The sequence below is a fragment of the Oncorhynchus mykiss genome, chromosome 3 (assembly GCF_057628025.1).
Source record: "Oncorhynchus mykiss isolate SJ-2025 chromosome 3, ASM5762802v1, whole genome shotgun sequence".
NCBI classification, from domain to species: Eukaryota; Metazoa; Chordata; class Actinopteri; order Salmoniformes; family Salmonidae; genus Oncorhynchus; species Oncorhynchus mykiss.
Genome location: NC_143024.1, coordinates 24,198,243 through 24,218,915, shown reverse-complemented (window position 1 = coordinate 24,218,915; position 20,673 = coordinate 24,198,243). Strand labels below are relative to the sequence as shown.

General features: G+C 42.0%; 3 protein-coding genes across 5 annotated transcripts; 2 read left to right on the top strand and 1 right to left on the bottom strand.

Annotated features, from left to right (window-relative positions):
- The first annotated feature begins 1,282 nt into the window (after positions 1-1,282).
- On the top strand, positions 1,283-12,329 carry tlr21 (toll-like receptor 21). Its single transcript, XM_021591169.3, has 2 exons — positions 1,283-1,460; positions 7,144-12,329. Exon 2 carries the CDS (start codon positions 7,399-7,401, stop codon positions 10,324-10,326), a length of 2,928 nt encoding a protein of 975 aa, XP_021446844.2. The 5' UTR covers positions 1,283-1,460; positions 7,144-7,398; the 3' UTR covers positions 10,327-12,329.
- prr19 (proline rich 19) lies at positions 11,558-15,805 on the bottom strand. 2 transcript variants are annotated; one of them, XM_021591191.3, is made up of 4 exons: positions 15,545-15,805; positions 13,797-15,227; positions 13,377-13,531; positions 11,558-13,097 (listed from the first exon to the last, which is right to left on the bottom strand). In XM_021591191.3, exons 2-4 carry the CDS (start codon positions 15,214-15,216, stop codon positions 12,411-12,413), a joined length of 2,262 nt encoding a protein of 753 aa, XP_021446866.3. In that variant the 5' UTR covers positions 15,217-15,227; positions 15,545-15,805; the 3' UTR covers positions 11,558-12,410. The 2 variants fall into 2 exon arrangements, with proteins under 2 accessions (XP_021446866.3, XP_021446857.3); XM_021591182.3 differs by lacking the exon at positions 15,545-15,805 and having other exon boundaries at positions 13,797-15,459.
- A 548-nt stretch (positions 15,806-16,353) lies between these two features.
- On the top strand, positions 16,354-20,382 carry LOC110509927 (platelet-activating factor acetylhydrolase IB subunit alpha1). Of its 2 annotated transcripts, none has more exons than XM_021591157.3 (6): positions 16,354-16,632; positions 17,094-17,186; positions 17,354-17,443; positions 17,638-17,754; positions 17,972-18,094; positions 18,873-20,382. In XM_021591157.3, exons 2-6 carry the CDS (start codon positions 17,106-17,108, stop codon positions 19,131-19,133), a joined length of 672 nt encoding a protein of 223 aa, XP_021446832.1. In that variant the 5' UTR covers positions 16,354-16,632; positions 17,094-17,105; the 3' UTR covers positions 19,134-20,382. The 2 variants fall into 2 exon arrangements, with proteins under 2 accessions (XP_021446832.1, XP_021446824.1); XM_021591149.3 differs by having other exon boundaries at positions 16,559-16,731.
- The last annotated feature ends 291 nt before the right edge of the window (positions 20,383-20,673 follow it).

The window sequence follows — 20,673 nt, the reverse complement described above, 5'->3', positions numbered from 1 at the left end:
TAAAAAAGTTTGAAATATCCAATAAATGTCGTTCCACTTCATGATTGTGTCCCACTTGTTGTTGATTCTTCACAACAAAATACAGTTTTATATCTTTATGTTTGAAGCCTGAAATGTGGCAAAAGGTCGCAAAGTTCAAGGGGGCCGAATACTTTCGCAAGGCACTGTACATTTTAACCCAAAGTACCCATTACATTTTGAATGCTAAGCAGGACTGGAAAATTGTGAAATTCATGCACTTATCAAGAGAGAACATGGTCATCCCTACTGCCTATGGTCTGGCGGACTCACTAAACGCAAATGCATCTTTTGTAAATAATGTTGGAGTGTGCTCCTGGCTATCTGTACATTTTAAAAACATGAAATTGGTGCAGTTTGCTTTGCTTAATAAGGAATTTGAAATGATTTATACTTTCCCTTCTGCTTTTGATACTGAAGTATATTTAGAACCAAATAGTTTGACTTTTACTCAAGTTCTATTTTACTGGGTGACTTTCACTTTTACTTGAGTAGCTATCTATTAAGGTATCTATACTTTTACTCAAGTACTGTATGACAACTGGATACTTCTTCCACCACTGCTGGGTAGTCATGGCCTGCCTGCCTCTGCGGAATCTGTCAGATGACCTGTTTACAGTTTACTCATATGATGTACTTTATATAGTGTTGTTTTATATCATGACTCAATTAAGTCACGTGTGTATTTGCTTCTCTGAAAATTACCTGATTACCTGAGTGAATCAAGCTTCTAACAAAGTTTATTTTGGCAATTATTTCTTTGTTAAAGTTTGCTTAAGGTTCATGGTCCTCCAGACTACCCGCCACACCCTCTTCAGCCCACTACCTCGGTGTGGTGGACACAATTAATCTAACCAACCACAAAAACAGGAATTACGTAAAAAAAAAAAGAGATTTTAAAAAATAACAAAAACTTGAATTGTCATATAACTGGCGACCAAGAACACCTTTCCTTTTTATATGAAATAAGACCCATCCCTCTTAACGCGTTATTTGGTCCTACTTATCAGGAGAATATTGAGACCTCCCACTTTCTTTTGCAATCAATCCTTCTATTGCACAACAGTGTTTCAGTTATTTTGAAATTACTCAAACAAATATCTGTTTTTAGTTTTAAAAATGAAAACCTTCCCCCAGCAGAATAAAGAGATTGTATATAGTGTTGCATCTGTGTATATAGTGTTGCATCTGTGTATATTGTGTTTGGCACATTGCTGACTGGAGTCCCTGGGGTTCTCTCTCGCTCGCCATGTACATAAAGAACAATAAATGGAGAACAACTTTCAATTAATCGTGTGTCATGACTCCATGTCCGTTGTCCCTTTCCTTCCTCTTTCGGTACAACCAAAGTGAGGCAGTCATTAAACAGGGATTAAGAGACAGGCTTTCATAATGTAGCAGAAAGGACATGATACAGGCAGGATACAGCCACCAAAATGGAGGTAAGGCTGGATTCGAGGCTTTAAATTAAAGAGAAAAAAGGACTTGAGATATGATTTTGCTTTATTTGAATGTGATTTGTAAAATAACTCTTGAAACGTGTTTGATAACCTATTATAAAATTATGTTATGATGGATTATGATAGGTAAATGAAAGCTGTAGAATTTGCTATGGATTATGATGAGTGAAATGAAATTGAACAACTTATTTGTTAAATTAGGAAAATTGCTGCATGCAGCAGTACAAAAGTCAATGCTTTGATTTCAGTGGTTGAGGGTCTTTCTATAAACTAGGGTACAAGCTGTTTAATTAGCCTACATTTTTATATTTTCCCACATCAGGAAGAACATTTCTGAATGATAGTCAAGTGACGAGCAACTGTGGTGATAGTGCATGCAGTGTTCACAAGTTGCAGTGCCTTAGGAAAGTATACTGACCCAGACTTATTCTAAAATTGATTAAATACTTTTTTTCATCAATCTATACACAATAACCCATAATGACGAAGCAAAAACAGGTTTAGAAATGTTGGCTAATTTATTTAAAAAAAAAAACAATTTTACATTTACATAAGTATTCAGACCCTTTACTCAGTAAAGCACCTTTGGCAGCAATTACAGTTTCCAGTTTAACTAATAGCTTGGCACACCTGAATTTGGGGAGTTACTCCCATTCCTCTCTGCAGATTCTCCCAAGCTCTGTCAGGTTGGATGGGGAGCGTTGCTGCACAATTATATTCAGGTCTCTCCAGAAATGTTAGATCAGGTTTAAGTCTGGCTGGGCAACTCAAGGACATTGAGACTTGTCCCGAAGCCACTCCTGCATTGTCTTGGCTGTGTGCTTAAGGTTGTTGTCCTGTTGGAAGGTGAACCTTCACCCCAGTCTAAATTCCCAAGAGGTCAAGAGCAGGTTTTCATCAAGGATCATGATTATGCCACCACCATGCTTCACCGTAGGGATGGTGCCAGGTTTCCTCCAATCTTGGTTTCATCAGGCCAGAGAATCTTGTTTCTCATGGTCTGAGAGTCTTTACTGTAGGTTACTTATTGCAAACACCAAGCAGGCTGTCATGTGCCTTTTATTGAGGAGTGGCTTCCGTCTGGCCACTACCATAAAGGCCTGATTGGTGGAGTGCTGCAGAGATGGTTGTCCTTCTGGAAGATTCTCCCTTATCCACAGAGGAACTCTGGAACTCTGAGGAACAGAGGAACTCTGGGTCACATCCGGGACCAAGGCCCTTCTCCCCCAATTGCTCAGTTTTGCGGGCCGGGCAGCTCTATGAAGAGTCTTGGTGGTTCCAAACTTCTTCCATTTAAGAATTATGGAGGCCTCTGTGTTCTTGGGGACCTTCCATAAAAATGTAAATAATATTCTGGACATACTTTCCGAAGGTACTGTATCTAGACCCCTTTACTAAAGTGTACCAACATTTTTTGGTACCCTTCCCCAGATCTGTGCCTCGACACAATCCTGTCTCGGCACTCTACGGACAATTCCTTCGACCTCGTGGCTTAGTGTTTGCTCTGACGTGTACTATCAATTGTGGGACCTTATATAGACAGGCCTTTCCAAATCATGTCCAATCAATATAATTTATCACAGGTGGACTCCAATCAAGTTGTAGAAACATCTCAAGGATGATCAATGGAAACAGGATGCACCTGAGCTCAATTCAAAGTCTCATAGCAAATGGTCTGAATACTTACGTAAATAAGGTATATGTTTGTTAATTGTAATTAGAGGTTGACCGATTATGATTTTTCAACGCCGATACCGATACCGATTATTGGAGGACCAAAAAAAGCCGATAATAATAATCTGCATTTTTTTGTGTAATAATGACAATTACAACAATACTGAATTAACACTTTCCTTTTACCTTAATATAATACATCAATAAAATCAATTTAGCCTCAAATACAGTGCCTTGCGAAAGTATTCGGCCCCCTTGAACTTTGCGACCTTTTGCCACATTTCAGGCTTCAAACATAAAGATATAAAACTGTATTTTTTGGTGAAGAATAAACAACAAGTGGGACACAATCATGAAGTGGAACGACATTTATTGGATATTTCAAACGTTTTTAACAAATCAAAAACTGAAAAATTGGGCGTGCAAAATTATTCAGCCCCCTTAAGTTAATACTTTGTAGCGCCACCTTTTGCTGCGATTACAGCTGTAAGTCGCTTGGGGTATGTCTCTATCAGTTTTGCACATCGAGAGACAAATGTTTTCCCATTCCTCCTTGCAAAACAGCTCGAGCTCAGTGAGGTTGGATGGAGAGCATTTGTGAACAGCAGTTTTCAGTTCTTTCCACAGATTCTCGATTGGATTCAGGTCTGGACTTTGACTTGGCCATTCTAACACCTGGATATGTTTATTTTTGAACCATTCCATTGTAGATTTTGCTTTATGTTTTGGATCATTGTCTTGTTGGAAGACAAATCTCCATCCCAGTCTCAGGTCTTTTGCAGACTCCATCAGGTTTTCTTCCAGAATGGTCCTGTATTTGGCTCCATCCATCTTCCCATCAATTTTAACCATCTTCCCTGTCCCTGCTGAAGAAAAGCAGGCCCAAACCATGATGCTGCCACCCCCATGTTTGACAGTGGGGATGGTGTGTTCAGCTGTGTTGCTTTTACGCCAAACATAACGTTTTGCATTGTTGCCAAAAAGTTCAATTTTGGTTTCATCTGACCAGAGCACCTTCTTCCACATGTTTGGTGTGTCTCCCAGGTGGCTTGTGGCAAACTTTAAACGACACTTTTTATGGATATCTTTAAGAAATGGCTTTCTTCTTGCCACTCTTCCATAAAGGCCAGATTTGTGCAATATACGACTGATTGTTGTCCTATGGACAGAGTCTCCCACCTCAGCTGTAGATCTCTGCAGTTCATCCAGAGTGATCATGGGCCTCTTGGCTGCATCTCTGATCAGTCTTCTCGTTGTATAAGCTGAAAGTTTAGAGGGACGGCCAGGTCTTGGTAGATTTGCAGTGGTCTGATACTCCTTCCATTTCAATATTATCGCTTGCACAGTGCTCCTTGGGATGTTTAAAGCTTGGGAAATCTTTTTGTATCCAAATCCGGCTTTAAACTTCTTCACAACAGTATCTCGGACCTGCCTGGTGTGTTCCTTGTTCTTCATGATGCTCTCTGCCCTCAAAGCATCGCTACCCATCGCTCCACAAAAGCCGCGGCCCTTGCAGAGCAAGGGGAACAACTACTCCCAAGTCTCAGAGCGAGTGACGTCACCGATTGAAACGCTATTAGCGCGCACCCCGCTAACTAGCTAGCCATTTCACATCGGTTACACCAACCTAATCTCGGGAGTTGATAGGCTTGAAGTCATAAACAGCTCAATGCTTGAAGCACAGCGAAGAGCTGCTGGCAAATGCACTAAAGTGCTGTTTAAATAAATGCTTACAAGCCTGCTGCTGCCTACCACCACTCAGTCAGACTGCTCTATCAAATATCAAATCATAGACTTAATTATAACATAATAACACACAGAAATACGAGCCTTTGGTCATTGATATGGTCGAATCCGGAAACTATCATTTCGAAAACAAAACGTTTATTCTTTCAGTGAAATACGGAACCGTTCCGTATTTTATCTAACGGGTGGCATCCCTAAGTCTAAATATTGCTGTTACATTGTACAACCTTCAATGTTATGTCATAATTATGTACAATTCTGGCAAATTAATTACGGTCTTTGTTAGGAAGAAATGGACTTCGCACAGTTCGCAACGAGCCAACCGGCCCAAACTGCTGCATATACCTTGACTGCTTGCACGGAACGCAAGAGAAGTGACACAATTTCCCTAATTATAAGAAATTCATGTTAGCAGGCAATATTAACTAAATATGCAGGTTAAAAAATATATACTTGTGTACTGATTTTAAAGAAAGGCATTGATGTTTATAGTTAGGTTTGGTGCAACGGCAGTGCTAAATCATCACCCATTTGGCGAAGTAGGCTGTGATTCGATGAGAAATGAACAGGCACCGCATCGATTATATGCAACGCAAGACACGCTAGATAAACTAGTAATATCATCAACCATGTGTAGTTAATTAACTAGTGATTATGTTAAGATTGATTGTTTTTTATAAGTTAAATGCTAGCTAGCAACTTACCTTGGCTTCTTGCTGCCCTCGCGTAACAGGTAGTCAGCCTGCCACGCAGGCTCCTCGTGGAGTGCAATGTAAGGCAGGTGGTTAGAGCTTTGGACTAGTAACCGGAAGGTTGCAAAAACGAATCCCCGAGCTGACAAGGTAAAAATCTGTCGTTCTGCCCCTGAACAAGGCAGTTAACCCACCGTTCCTAGGCCGTCAGTGAAAATAAGAATGTGTTCTTAACTGACTCGCCAAGTTAAATAAAGGTGTAAAAAAAAAAAATATTATTATTATTAAAAAAATTTCATCGGCCAAATCGGTGTCCAAAAATACCGATTTACGATTTTTATGAAAACTTGAAATCCACATTGGATCTAATATTCCTAGCGAATTGATGTTGATCACCTGTTGTTGCCTCCTTGATTTACAGCAGGGTCGCCATGCTCATTGTGTAGTACAGACTATAATATAGAAACAACAAGTGTTGGTCCCAACATACGCACCAAAAACATTTCTCAAATTGTGTGCACAAATTTGTTTACATCCCTGTTAGTGAGCATTTCTCCTCTGCCAAGATAATCCATCTACCTGACAGGTATGGCATATCAAGAAGCTGATTAAACAGCATAATCATTATACAAGTGCACCTTGTGCGGGGACAATAAAAAGCCACTTTCAAATGTGCAGTTTTGTCACACAACGGCACAGATGTCTCTAGTTGGATGGAGTGTGCAATTGGAGTATTTCTGTCTGTAATAAAGCCCTTTTGTGGAGAGTCAGGATTTCACATGACTGGGCAGGGGTGCAGCCATGGGTGGGCATTGGCCCACCCACTAGGGAGCCAAGTCCACCCATGGCTGCACCCCTGCCCAGGGGCCCCACTATTTATTTAAATGGATTGATTAGATTCCAATATTAAACATGGACCCCCTATTTATAGAAAAACGCTTGAGCAGCATTCATATGATCCATTTATTTATCTGGATTGGGGTAAATTCCAATTTAATTTAGTGACATTCAGCATATGAACTGAAACTATTCATACTTTCAAGAATGCAAGTATAAAAATTGCAATACATTTTAGATAAATTCTCATTTAAATTATGTCATTGGAATTTCAAATTGCTTCCCGATTTGACTGAAGGGAAATCTTTTTAAGCAGTCTGGTGTAGTGGTTAGCACCCAAGACTCTGGGCCAAATATACGCCTGGCGATGTGGGTACAATTCCCTCTTAACCCGTCCTCTCTGTATCTGTCTCCTTCCACATTTTCGACTATCACTGTTCATGAAAAAATGAAATACCAAAAACATATTAAAAAACAAAACTGAACTTTGTCCAACTGGGCAAATTTTAAATTTGTCAAATTTGATTGGACTTAAAAGACCCCATTGGGAGATGTTTGAGTTGAGGTTGAGGTGTTTCATGATATGGTGAAGGAAAGTACCTAATGGAAAAGAGGAACCTGAAAGCCACAAGAACTGAGACTTTTGTTTTCCAATGAAGTCACTGAGAAATGTATTGTAAAGTTGCTCAAATGTGTTTTTCCTTTCTCCCATTTAGCTGGCTTTCTTATCAGCATTCTCAACCATGGAGAATAAAGGAGTATAATTCAGGATGATTATCACAGCCATACAACTCTTTTGAAGAAAGAAAATCATCCGCTTTATTTTCCCAATGCATGCATTTCCTGGAACTTAAAATGAATGTACTGTGATTTTAAAGGACAGGATTCTCCTTGGAAAGATTTCAGAACCATTGGACAGGATGTAGAACATTACTCACCTTATTCCTCTACTGCTGCACTCGTCAGACAATATGGCCGGGTTAAAATATAAAATATTAGTATCAGTAGCAATTGTCCTTCACATTGCCAAGTTCACCGTTGGCTATAGCTTCAGGAATTGCACTGAGGACCCAAACTCAAACCACACAACATTCCTTTGTATACGTCACCAGGCAAAGAACATATCTGCCATTATAGGTGACCTGCCACCCTATGCCACCACAATTATAATCTCCATAAACCTGATAAAACACATACCTGACAATAGCTTTGTTCACCTTCCTAACCTCAGGACACTTCAGATTGACAATAACCATCTGGAGACCATAGACAACCAGGCATTCCAAAATATGAGCCAACTGAAGAGCCTAAACCTGTCCTTGAACAAAATATCAAATCTCAGCTCCTCTGTGTTTCAAGACCTCAAAAACCTTGTCAACCTGTCACTAAATAATAACTCAGTGATTAGGCTCCCTCCAGGTATTTTCTCCTCACTCTCCAATCTGGATGTCCTCACATTACGGCAGAACTACCTGAACAACTTCTCTGCGGTGGCAGAATCTGTGACTCACTTATCGAAGCTGACGAAACTAGACCTGTGCAATAACTATCTAACGTCCCTCCATCATTCTAACCATACAGACCTACCAGAGTCCCTCACCACCCTCTATCTCTGTAAAAACAAACTGGTCACTTTAGCATGTGAGTGGGGATTCCTCAGCCATGTACTACTGCTGGATCTCTCCTACAATGACCAGCTCCCTTCAAGGGCTTTCCAAGGTCTGGACTTGCGGAAGCTAAACTACATGCGTTTGCATTCAACCAATGTTACAGTGCCAGAACTTTTGAATGTCAGCAATGTTAGAGGTGGAAACATAGACTTCTCTGGTATGGGGTTGAAGACTGACAATCTGCTCATGGAGTTATGCAGCCTTTTGAGTACAAAGGTCAAATTTGTTAAAAAGCTGAGTCTGGGAAGCAATGGGATTCTGTCATTGCGAAAGAACACACTTTCAAACTGTCCACCAATCCGAGGTTTATTGGACCTTTCCTTTAACCAGTTGAAGAAGGTAAGATGCCTCCACTTTCTCAAAGGACAGGATCAAATCAAGAAATTCACAGCAGAGAAAAACCACCTCACCTCCCTAATGTCCTGCAACAGACAGAACCTCTCTTTCCCAAATCTGACAGATCTGAGCTACCGTTACAATCGCATACTCAAAGTCAACTCTTTTGCTTTCCACCACACACCAAATGTGAAGACCCTACAACTCAACATAAACATAATCGCCTATCTTGACCATAAGGCTTTCAGTGGGCTGACTAATCTTGTCACACTGCGTCTGGACAATAACCTCCTGACCGATCTGTACCAGGATAGCTTTGAAGATCTGCATAGCCTGGAAATACTTAACCTACGTAACAATCAGATAGCTGTTCTTTTCAACAAGACTTTCCATTCACTCAAACACCTGCACATTTTGGATCTTGGAGGGAACAAAATCACTCATTTTGAAGAGTCAGCCTTTGTGGGGCTCGATAACCTGGCCAATTTTTACCTTGATGGAAACAATCTCAAACAGATTGACAGCTCCAAGTTTAAACCATTCCATGCTACTCTTGAAGTTCTTGATCTACATGGGAATCAGGTTAGCTTCTCTTCTAAACATACCAACTCTCCTTTCGTGAATCTAACAAAACTTCGCAACCTCAAACTAGATGCGCAGATGCCCCACGGCCTCAACATGCTGCCTTATGCCTTTTTCCGTGGTCTCAACTCCCTCCAATCGCTCTACCTTACCGACAATCACATCTTCAGCTTCGCAGCAGACACTTTTGACGATCTGACCAACTTGACTTTCCTCTCCTTGGACAACTCCTGTGCCGGGGTGATGCAGCTGCAGCCGGGTGTCTTCAAAAACCTGCGGAAATTGAGCAAGCTCAGTGCAAGGAACATGGGCATCCAGTCCTTCTCAAAGGAGGTTTTTGGGAATCTGACAGAGCTGCAAATCTTGCTTCTCAACCAAAACGTAATGCAATCCTTAGATGTGAATGTGCTGGAGGCTCTACCTAAATTGCGCTACCTGGACCTGCGCAACATTCCTCTTAGTTGCACCTGCCTCAACAGTGACCTGCAGAACTGGACTTTGACTAACCAGAGAGTCCAGTTAGTCTTACTATACAGTCTACAGTGCCAAGATAAAAAACTCCAAAAAAGCTTCTACAACTTCGACACCAATGTTTGCTACCTGGACCTGGGAGAGTACCTTTTTGCCACCACAACCACTGTGATTTTACTGCTGACTATAATCCCACTTCTCTACACCAAGCTGTATTGGAAACTGAAGTATAGCTATTATGTGTTCCGCTCCTGGTTCGGCCAACACTGGCGCAGGCTGAGGGAGAAAGAGGAGCACAGCAAATACGATGCTTTCATCTCCTATAACTCGGCGGACGAGCCCTGGGTACTTGACCAGCTACTTCCAAACCTGGAGGGCAACGGAGCCTCTTTCAGGCTGTGCCTGCACCACCGTGACTTTGAGCTGGGTCGCAACATCGTGGACAACATCGTCTCCGCCGTGTACAGCAGCCGCAAGACCATCTGCGTGGTTAGTAGGCACTTCCTGTGCAGCGAGTGGTGTTCCCTGGAGATCCAGCTGGCCAGCTACAGGCTCTTCCATGAGCTCCGGGATGTGCTCCTGCTCATCTTCCTGGAACCCATCCCTGAAAGGCAGCTCTCAGCTTACCACCGTATGAGAAAGGTAATGTTGAAGAAGACCTACCTGCAGTGGCCGGGGTCAGACTGCACAGACCCGGTCAAGGCTCAGGAACTGTTTTGGAACCATCTGAGGAGGGCGCTGAGGAGTGGGAGCAGCAGGTTTGAAGAGGAGGATGAGGGGAGGGAGGAATACTTCAATCAGCCACCGACGGATGATGATAACTATTACTTAATGCCTTAAGGAAATGGTAATAGGACACATTTTGCCCTAGCAGCAGTCTGATTCCTGGATATGAAACAAAGGTCAATGTAGTAAAAGTACAGAAATTATGCACACAGAGACACATACAAAGACAGAGAGAGGAACTGAATCTCTTGTAAATGTGCCCTCTGTGCCATGATTTCTACTTGCTTGAAATCCAGCATCGTCTATGCTTTGATTTAGTGCTTTAATAACCTTAATTCATTTGGGGGGGGCGGGGGTTTTGTAACTTGCTCATGGACAAAAAGAACATTTTTTAATCTTGTTCTGTACTAAATAATATTGTGATACTGTTTGTACATTTAAAAGATGAAATGGCAATGGAAATATGATCAGACATACCCTGACAAATCATGTTGCAAAGTTAAAGAATATTAAAATTAAGTATACATCTTGTTGGTAAATATCACTGTCTCAAATCAGCAAGACACCGACAGATGAGACCTATTACTTAAGGAAAGGGTTAGAGGACACGCGTTGCCCTGGCAGAAGCCTGTTTTTCCAAGACATTAAACAAAGTTCAATGTAGTAAAAGTACTGCAATTATGCACACCCACACACATAGAAACAGAGAGAGGAACTGAATCTCTTGTAAAAGTGCCCTCCGTGCCATGACTCTGTCCAGTACCCTCTGTATGTAGCCTCGCTATTGTTATTTTACTGCTGCTCTTTAATTATTTGTTACTTTTATTTTAAATGTTTTACTTATCACTTATTTTTTTCTTAAAACTGCATTGTTGGTTAAGGGCTTGTAAATAAACATTTCACTGTAAGGTTAGAGGACACACTTCGCCCTGGCAGCAGCCTGTTTCCAGGACATTAAACAAAGTTCGATGTAGTAAAAATACTGAAATTATGCACACCTGTTGTATTCGGCGCATGTGACAAATAACATTTTATTTTATGTTCTACTTTCTTGAAATCCAGCATTGTTTATGCTTTGATTGACTGCTATTAGCTAAAGCCATAATTTGTTTTCTTTTGTAATTTGCTCTAATGGAAAAAATGAACTTAATCCTGTTGTGATCAGTACATAATAATATTGTAATACTGTATGTACATTTAAAAGATGCAAAATGGAAATGGTAAATAAGATGAGACGTACCTTGACAAATCATGTTGCAAAGTGAATTTAAATATTCTATAAGTATACTTCTTGTTGTAAAATATCACTGTCTCAATCAGTAGTACACAAACTAAAACAAGTAAATGAATGATCTATTATTAGATTTTAATATAAGATACAGTGTGTACAGTATTTTACTTACAGGTTCATTTTATTCAGTCCATCTTACAGAGGGAGAATTGTATACCCCTCATGTCCTCGCTCCTTCTCAAAACCAATTGGAGAAAAAGGTCAGAGGGGAGTGACCTCTGGCTTTCTCATCCAATGGGTTTTGAGAAGGAGACAAGGCGAGGAATATGCAATTGGGATCTACCCATGGACAGCAGACAATCCTCTGCAGAATGCATTCATGCTAATTCATGTCTTTTATAATCTGTGCTAAAGCATTCTGCTTGTCAAAAATAATAAAGTATACTTTAAGTAGGCCCACTGGCCACAAAAAAAACACAAGGGCCAGATTCTTGGATATTTTGTACTGCCATAGTTGACTTGTCCACTGTAGCTGTCTGTAAACAACATACTGCATAAGTTCTGCAATTCATTTTCTCTTATAGTGCTTCTGTATGTTTTTGCATGCAAATGTTTCAATTAGAAGTATTCATGCAATACAAAATAATTCTGCTGCTGTTACCTTTCTACAGCATAACTGTGTTTTTACTGTCCAGGCTGTAAGTCGTTTTAGAGTATGTGAAATGTATGTTAGAACATATTTGTAAAATAACGTTTTCTCACACATTTAACTTACATTTGTAAATATACAAACAACATTTCCTGGATGGCACTTTGTCTTTCTGACAATCATATGATGGTATTCAATAACAATAAATAAATAAATCAAGTCAGTTGTAATTGTAAACAATTAGACTTGATGGTATGCATTTGGAAAATACTCAACAACATAGCATTGTGCTTATGCATGTCTCTACTACACAGAGGATCAGTACAGTCTCATCCGGGGGAAAGACCAGCGTTCAGGGCTGGGGAAAGCAGGTAGGGACCCATGTGGCAGAGGAGGAGACAGGCCACTCTCCAGCATGTTGGAGGGGGGATAGTAGGCCATGTCAGGAAGGTGGGACCTGGAGATTACAGGGCTGGTTGGGGGGCGGCGGTTGAAGCGATAGAAAGGGTGGAGCTGATGACTGTCTAGTGGATAGTGGGTAGGAGCAAAAAAGGATGAGGAAGAACCACCAAAATGGCTTCTTTCAATGTCGTATGGATCTTGTTGCTGTGGCAAGTGTCTGTCTCTGTGTCCCTCTGTTGGCCCTGTGGGATACTGCAGGAAACACTGCATACTCTCATGATAGAAAGGCCCACTGCTCTTCTCTCTCACTGTTTCTGTCTGGTTTAGAAAACTCAAATCTGGGTCATACCTCCAGTTCTCAAAGTGATCCACCCTGGTTGACTCGCTCTTGCTTCCCCTGTCGAATACGTCATCCCAGGGCTGAGGCAGACCGGATTGAGCTGCCCAAGGTGAGGAAGGAGGGGGGGCAAAGACATGGTGGCGAGAGGGGGAACCAGAGGGCTGGAGGTCCATGAGGAAGTGCGAGGAGGAAGAGGGCCTAAGTAGTTCTCCGATCAGTTCCCCAACCTGCTCCACACTGGGGTTGGGGTTCCATGCAGCAGCCTAAAGAGAAGCAAGTGTGGCAGCAATTGGTTTGTTATCATACAGTATTTCTAAGTATTGCAAAGAAGACTGTCATTTAGAACATTCTGTGACAATTTCACTAACAAAATGTACTGTAGCATTATAGTAGCACGTTCTATTGCAAATTTGTTTAGGAAATCCTATCACAATAAACCTACAATTACCAATTATATATATAAGATGTAAATTCACCATTTTTATTTACTATTAAGCTATATGGCTGAAGATGACTGATAGTTCAATGTCTTATGCTCGTACCGTGTCCAGGCTGTTCTGCGACCCAATGAGGGGCTGAGGAGGGGTCATTCTGTTGGGGCATAGCTGCTTCCTCCTCCTCTTGTTGGGGGCTGACCTATGGGCGTCTAGGCACGGATGCTCCACCATGCTCTCTCCAAAACCACTGTCCAATGGAGCTGTGATAGTTGAAAAATCATTCAACTAAACTACACCACTGAAGATATTTTCAAAGTCCCCACTGTGGTGTACAATACTATCGATATCCAAATGCAGTTAGGCTACAATAAAACATTTGACAAATAATACAGATAGGCCACAATTTCAATCAATATGATCTGATTAGTTACAGTATGATTATATGATCAAGAGTACAGAGGATTCCATTTCTTATTGCGGTCCTCAACCCAACACTCACAACCGCAAGCACATTATATACCATACCTGCAGGCCAGCCTCCATATGCACCTACGCCTTCCAGGATTGTTCTCTGCCCCAGGCCGGCCCTGGTTGTGGTGGGTCCTGTACCGAAGCTGAGACGCCGCTGCACGTTGAGTAGGTTCTCCTGCAGCTGGAGCCCGTGCCTCTCCCGTAGGGCCTGCAGCAGCACCTCCCTACTTTCCGCCACAAGGTGTCTCCTGCGGAGTAGTGGCAGCTGCAGAGACCTGCACAGACGCGCAGCTACCACACTGACAGGGTTGGTGACAGTTTGCTGCATCTGATTGTCTGAGCTCTCACTGCGTCCACCTCTTGCTGAGAAGGAGGATATTGTGATGTTTGGACTGGGCCTGAATGGCTGTGTGTGTGGGAGAATAGGTCCATGGTTTTTGGGGGTCTGCTCCATGGTAAGGACAACAGGCTTAACCTCAGCCCTTGTGTCAGGTGGTCTCTCATTTTCATTCCTTCCACTGGGTGACAACAGTGTTTCACAGACTACAGGCCTGGGCCCCTTGCTCTTGTTTCGAACCACACGTGAGGGACTCTCTGTGGATGATAGGGTAACTACGCCGCCCTCTGATGATGTCAGACCGCTATGATGTGTCTGTCCTGGTGTGATACCAGACTCCTGGCTGTTAGAGTGACTGGCTACATTCTTCTCCAGACAAACCTGAATAGATGTGAATTTTCTTCTGAAATCCTCTTGTGTATCCCCATGAGAACACTTAAAAAGTCTGCTTTCTGAATTAGACCTATTCTCATAACACTTGTTGGCCTTACTCTTTGCTACTACTCTTTCTACTCTCCCTTTATCTGGATCCTCCTCAACATTGTCAGGAACAGCAACTTCACCCACATCTGAATCAGGCCCAGGAGAGGAGAAAGGAAGGGAAGATGAGGGTGGAAGGGGAGGAAGAGTAGCAGTAGTTTTGCCTCGCTCCCCGCGCTGCCCAAGCTTCTCCAACTTCCTCTGCTCACTCAGCAGGCGCTCGATGTCGATGGACTTCACCTCATGGTTGAACAGGCCATGGTGGCCGATGAGACGGTTGTTCGTGATGATGCTGGGCTCTTGCCCTGCGGGGAAAACGCGGGCTAATGGGGCATCTCTCCGTGGAGGAAGGCGAGAGCAGCTTTGGCAGCAACCATGACAGTGGTCCTTCTCTTTGCTGCTTTGGTGCTGGTGGGATCTGCTATTTGATCCTCCTCTGCTTACCTGTCTCCTCTCCTTGCGTGTTTTTAGTCGTTTAGTCTTGTTCGTCTGGCTGTTTTGTGCTTCTGTGTTCTTGGTATGGCTTGAAGAGCAGCAGTGTGGAGTGGATCTGTTGGTTGGGCTACAGGTTTTATCTGTAGACTTGAAGTGCTTGCTAAAAACATGCAGGACATTCTGCTTCTCTGTTAAGGCTCTGCCATGTAGATGGCTCATCATGAGGTGGAATGCTAGGTGCACAGAAAATACTGAATAATTCAAAAAAAAGATGGCTGTTGGGTCACATGCAGAAGTATTATTTGAAACAGAACACTTTTGATCATTAACACAAATGAATGAAACCTGGAACATTAGCTAACGTTGTCAGAAAAATAACTTCATCTAGCAAACCTAATAGCTAGATATGGCCAACATTATCAAGCTAGCAAGACAAAACAGTTCACAATAACAAAAAGTATTCAATCAGCACACATGAACAAAATAATGTTGTTGATTAGCTAGCGAGCTTACGTTAGCTAACGTTAGTAAACAAACGGCAGTCACTCACCAGCAATTTTTTCTGGACAAATTAGGCACAGGTGCAGGAAATCAAGGCGAAATTTAAAAAAGAATAGAAAGATACCCCGATACAGTGTTGCATGTACCAGTGATATTATGTAACATAAACTAGCAAGATACAGAAAACGTGCAATCTACAATATCGCAAACTATCCAAAAATGGAAGTTGGGGTAAACACATTCTAGTTTTGAAAATGTTTGGTTGCCCAGCAACGTCCCGGACTAGCCACCAACATCACATTGAAAATTGAAAATTTGAAAATTGAAAATGTGATGTGCTAATCAATGTAGCTGCGCGTGTTCGTGTAGGGTATATTCAACAATATCACCAAACTGAGTAAAACAGCACATTTAATTTGCCTAATTTCCTCATGTGGCACATGCAGTTTTTTAGCTGGCTGGTGCGAACTAACTAAATACAGAGTAACGTAAACTTTCAATTTACGTCACTTTCAGTGAAACAACCATCGACGTTTGTGAAATTGGCGAGACGTAAATCGAACATGATTTGATTAATGACATGACGCGGGAGAGTTCGGCGATAATCGCAGTCTTTTGTAAAGTTATATGTTTGAATGAAGAAGTTGAGAAGCTCTCATGGTCTGTCAGTTAGTTGGTCCCGTGTACCTCAGTTGGTAGCGCATGGCGCTTACAACGCCAAAGTTGTTGGTTCGATTCCCGGGGGGGGAAGAAGTATGAACATGTAAGCACTATTGCTCAGAATAATAACGTCCGCTAAATGACTCAAATGTAAAATTTGCTCTACGGCGGCGCGCCTTTCCCTAGTGAACAAACACCGGACGATTCCAAAACTAGATATGAGGAGGTAGGCTACAGTTTATCCGCAACCATAATTCCCTTTGGCAGTCACTTTGATAGCCATATTTTAGTGAAAATACGTGTTTTTATGAAAGTATTCATATACAGTACTAATTGTATGCGCTTACATATCACTAGACTGGAAAAAACAACAATATTTTACTGAAGTAGCTCACCTATGCGTGGTCAATGGTACATTCTATAGTGACTTGAAATTTTACTTTCAGGAACTATCAGGCAGCCCGAACCTCAATTACGGTATTGTAAAACAGTAATACCTGTTAGCTATTCAGCAACCACACCTATTAATATGAAAAAGTCTGTACGTTGATGCACCACATTGCCAATGCATCATTGGTTCGTAGCACTTTATGCTAACCTTATGATTAGCTAGCTAGCTACTGTATAGCTAGCTGACTATTCCTGTAGCCTGGCTTGACATATGACTAACGAAACCTCGTGTTTTTGGTGTATTTGTGCTAAAGTATTTGTTACTGCAATCGTTATTATTATTATTAGGCCCCATAATATGTGCCAGTGCACGTCCATTTGTGAATAGGGTTACACATTTCACTTGGAATTGTTTTGCACTACTCTACTGTAGTGACCCAGCTAGCTACCCGTGGTTAGTTGCTTTTTGATTCACACACAGTAAGCATCCAACCATCTGCTCTAATCTACCACGCCTTGATTTTCACTTTGTTTCTTTCTGACACTAGACAGACAAAGTGATGAGCTCAGGAGACTCCAACCCCGCCGCCACACCCACTCCTTGTGTGGACATCCAGGGAGATGGCAGATGGATGTCTTTGGTGTGTATCCTGCTGCCATTTCAGAATCCCAGTAACCTATATTGTCAATTTCCTCTGGGGTCCTGATTCAGAGGGGTTGGGTTAAATGCGGAAGACACATTTCGGTTGAATGCATTCAGTTGTGCAACTGACTAGGTATCCCCTTTCCTCTCTCCTTCTGCCTACAGCATAACCACTTTGTGTCTAACAGCAAGGACAAGGAACCTGATGTCCTGTTTGTAGGAGACTCTCTTGTCCAGCTCTTGCACCAATTTGAGGTAATCTCTCTATCCTGACAGCTGTAATGGGACTGCAAACATTGGTATAATTTGTTGGTTGGAACTTTAGCTAACATACTTTGCCATATTTGAATATTTTCTGATTACAAGTCTTGTTATTTCAGAAGAAGACATGTTAGCTGCTAGGTTATGCTAGTTGACATGCTGGTATTGTGTTCATTTGTTTTTGTCAGGTGTGGCGAGAGCTGTTCTCCCCTCTCCACGCTCTCAACTTTGGGGTGGGTGGTGACGAAACACAGCACGTCTTGTGGAGATTGAGCAATGGAGAGTTGGCCCACATCAGCCCAAAGGTATGTATATACACAGACAACACGTTAGTACATTACATTAGAGTTGATCATACACTCCTCATTGTTCAGATATAAACCCTAATGGCTGCACAGATCCATGGTCTCAAGCCTGTTCCCAGGCCAAAAAGCACTTTCAGTATCAAAAAAATGCTTTTAAATGAAGTGGTATGAATGAAACTGCCCACCAAGTTGATGTTTGTGCCTGTGCCTCCACCAGGTTGTGGTGCTGTGGGTGGGCACCCATAATCACGGTCACACTGCAGAACAGATCTGTGGAGGCATTATGGCCATAGTCCAACTCATCAAGGACAAGCTGCCGAAGGCTTACACTCTCGTACTGGTGGGTTTTTATTCCTATTTTCTACCACATGTGACTTCAAACATTTCCCATTACAACGGTTTATCATTTTCCTGTATGTGATTCACTGTTACTAAGTACTGATGTTCCTTCCTTTGACCTGTTCAACTGCCAGAATCAAATGTCTACTAGTGTTGAATGTTAAAGTTAAAGGTTAAAGTTTGCTGAAAGACTTCGCAGAGGACACACTGATAATGTATCTGTGACAGTGTGATTCTGTAGCAGCTGATGTTGTGACTTCCTACAAGCCTCTCGGGCTGGTGTTTACTCAACACTCGGTGCTGCGGGATTATAGAAGTACCCTCTCAGACAAGCCCGTTAGACATTTCTCTTGGCTTCTGTTCTGGAGATGTTCTCCCTGAATTCTTGTAATAAACTGAAATGATTTAAATTAATGTGATTGACTGCGCTCCCATTTGTTCACTTGGAAAATCCCCTTTACAACCATTGACCTTTATGATAACCCAAACCTAAATTATGAACTGCATGCTTTATGGACTCCATTATCATTGCTAACTATATTGGCACGTTTGTCCTTTCCAGCATGGCAACAATGTGACTATCATGCACAGGAGGTTGGTGGGACCTTAATTGGGGAGAATGGGCTTGTGGTAATGGCTGAAGCTGAATCAGTGGAATACTATCACACACATGGTTTCCAGGTGTTTGATGCCATTCCATTTGCTCCATTCCGAACGTTATTATGAACCGTTCTCCCCTCAGCAGCCTCCTGTGCTATCATGTATGTTTCCAACCACAGGGAGTGCTGCCCAGGGGTAAGATGCCCAACCCCCTGCGGGAGAGGAACGCCCAGGTCAACAAGCTGGTCAAGGATGCAGTGTCCTCTCTCCCCCACGCCTCCCTCCTCAATGTTGACCCCGGCTTTGTGCACTCGGACGGCAGCATCTCCCACCAGGACCTGTATGACTTCCTCCACCTCACCCCTCAGGGCTACCAGGCTGTGTGCCAGCCGCTACACGCCCACCTCAAGGGCCTGCTGGAGAAACAGGCTGAAAACTGAATACCAGCTGATGGAGAACTGATGACCAATGACCCACTCACTACATCAGAGGTAAAATCCCTGGTCCTGGAGAGCCACAAGAGTACAGGCTTTTAGCACATTCACTGCTTTTAGAACACTTTTTAGTATTTAAGTATAGACTTTTGTTCCAACCCATGATTCAAATAATGATCTAGTCCTTGATTAGTTGAATCACGTTGAATGTTTTGAATGCTGGGCTGGAAGAAAAGCCTGAACTTAAAAGGCTTTCCAGAACCAGGGTTGGTAACCACTGCACAACTCTATTCTATGGGACCGTACTGTAACTTACCACCAAAATGGCTGCGTAGAGGACCGCTAAACACTAATAGGATCAAATATCTGTGTTAGTAGTCAGATTTGACCACTTATCACCAATTGAGATGTGATTGAGCGGATTTAAGAGATTGTCCTTCTCTTCAGTTTCATTCTGTATTATGGATATCATGCACCAATATGTTAGGATCTGTCTTTCCTGGCTGTTAGATACTTCATAAGAGCTTCCCCACAGAAAGGTTAGGAGAATCAGAAAACCTACCATACTAAAGGTTTGTTTTGTTTCCTCTCAAAATATCAACATTTCCTGTCTTTTTCTCCTCACTTTGAAAACATCTACAGTCCTATTGATCTGATTGGTTACTGATCTGATTGGTTACTAATAATATCATTTAAAATCCCTCAAATTGTGTCCCATATGTGTTTAGACACGGCGACCATTTACGGTGACGATGCAAGAAGGCATCACTTGGCCAGTTGGCTCCACTGTTAAAGCATTACTTGTTTCCGGTATCTGTTTGCCACCGTTGCTTTTTGTTACTTGTGAAGATTTAGGCTGAATATGTCTTATTTTGGCTGAATATGTCTTATTTTGGCTGAATATGTCTTATTTTGGCTGTAGAAATATGGAGAATGAAGGGGAAGGGTATGGTGTATTTGGAGTGAATGATGAGGGCATTTCAAAGTAGCGCTGAGACTGGTGGGTATTTGGCTTGGATATGACATGATACTGAGTCAGTGTGTATGGATGTGTTGTAGCTAGCTTATACTTGTCTTGCACTCTTTATTCAAAGGCAGTCACCTCACGAGACCCAAGACTCCCTATAAAGGCTGCATAGACTGTTTGTATATACTGCAAATGTAGTCCTAACTGCCTCTGTGTCTTGAATGTTGATTGTGGAAAAACTGAATATGTGATGTCAAAATGCAATGCATTAAAACCAATGAAAGCTTACAGTATGCACGGACATTGGTTCTTTATTTGCAGCTTCCAACCACTGATGTGTGTCTGCATGACGGCTCTGCAAAGAAAAGTTTTTAAACCAAAATAACAACCTTTAGCTGTATCTTGTCAAAATATCCAGTGTGTGTGTTCTAGAGTGTGTTTGATTGCTTAATGTACCCAAAACAATGTGGGCAGCGAAAGTTGGAACACAAAAATTTAGAGATTAATTGTATTGGGATGACCAAACAGTTTTATACCGGCATGTGATGATGTGAGCACATCCAAGATACTGTACCTGCA

What these genes read in the sequence shown, in the direction of transcription:
- tlr21 (XM_021591169.3), top strand. Translation starts at nt 7,399, where the DNA reads ATGGCCGGGTTAAAATATAAAATATTAGTATCAGTAGCAATTGTCCTT.
- prr19 (XM_021591182.3), bottom strand. Translation starts at nt 15,348, where the DNA reads ATGTTCCAGGTTTCATTCATTTGTGTTAATGATCAAAAGTGTTCTGTT. An exon ending in ATATGGAGGCTGGCCTGCAG is followed by an intron (nt 13,532 to 13,796) that starts GTATGGTATATA and finishes CAACTATCACAG; the next exon opens with CTCCATTGGACAGTGGTTTT. An exon ending in CGCAGAACAGCCTGGACACG is followed by an intron (nt 13,098 to 13,376) that starts GTACGAGCATAA and finishes GCTTCTCTTTAG; the next exon opens with GCTGCTGCATGGAACCCCAA.
- LOC110509927 (XM_021591149.3), top strand. Translation starts at nt 16,705, where the DNA reads ATGCACCACATTGCCAATGCATCATTG. An exon ending in ATGGCAGATGGATGTCTTTG is followed by an intron (nt 17,187 to 17,353) that starts GTGTGTATCCTG and finishes TTCTGCCTACAG; the next exon opens with CATAACCACTTTGTGTCTAA. An exon ending in AGGCTTACACTCTCGTACTG is followed by an intron (nt 18,095 to 18,872) that starts GTGGGTTTTTAT and finishes TTCCAACCACAG; the next exon opens with GGAGTGCTGCCCAGGGGTAA.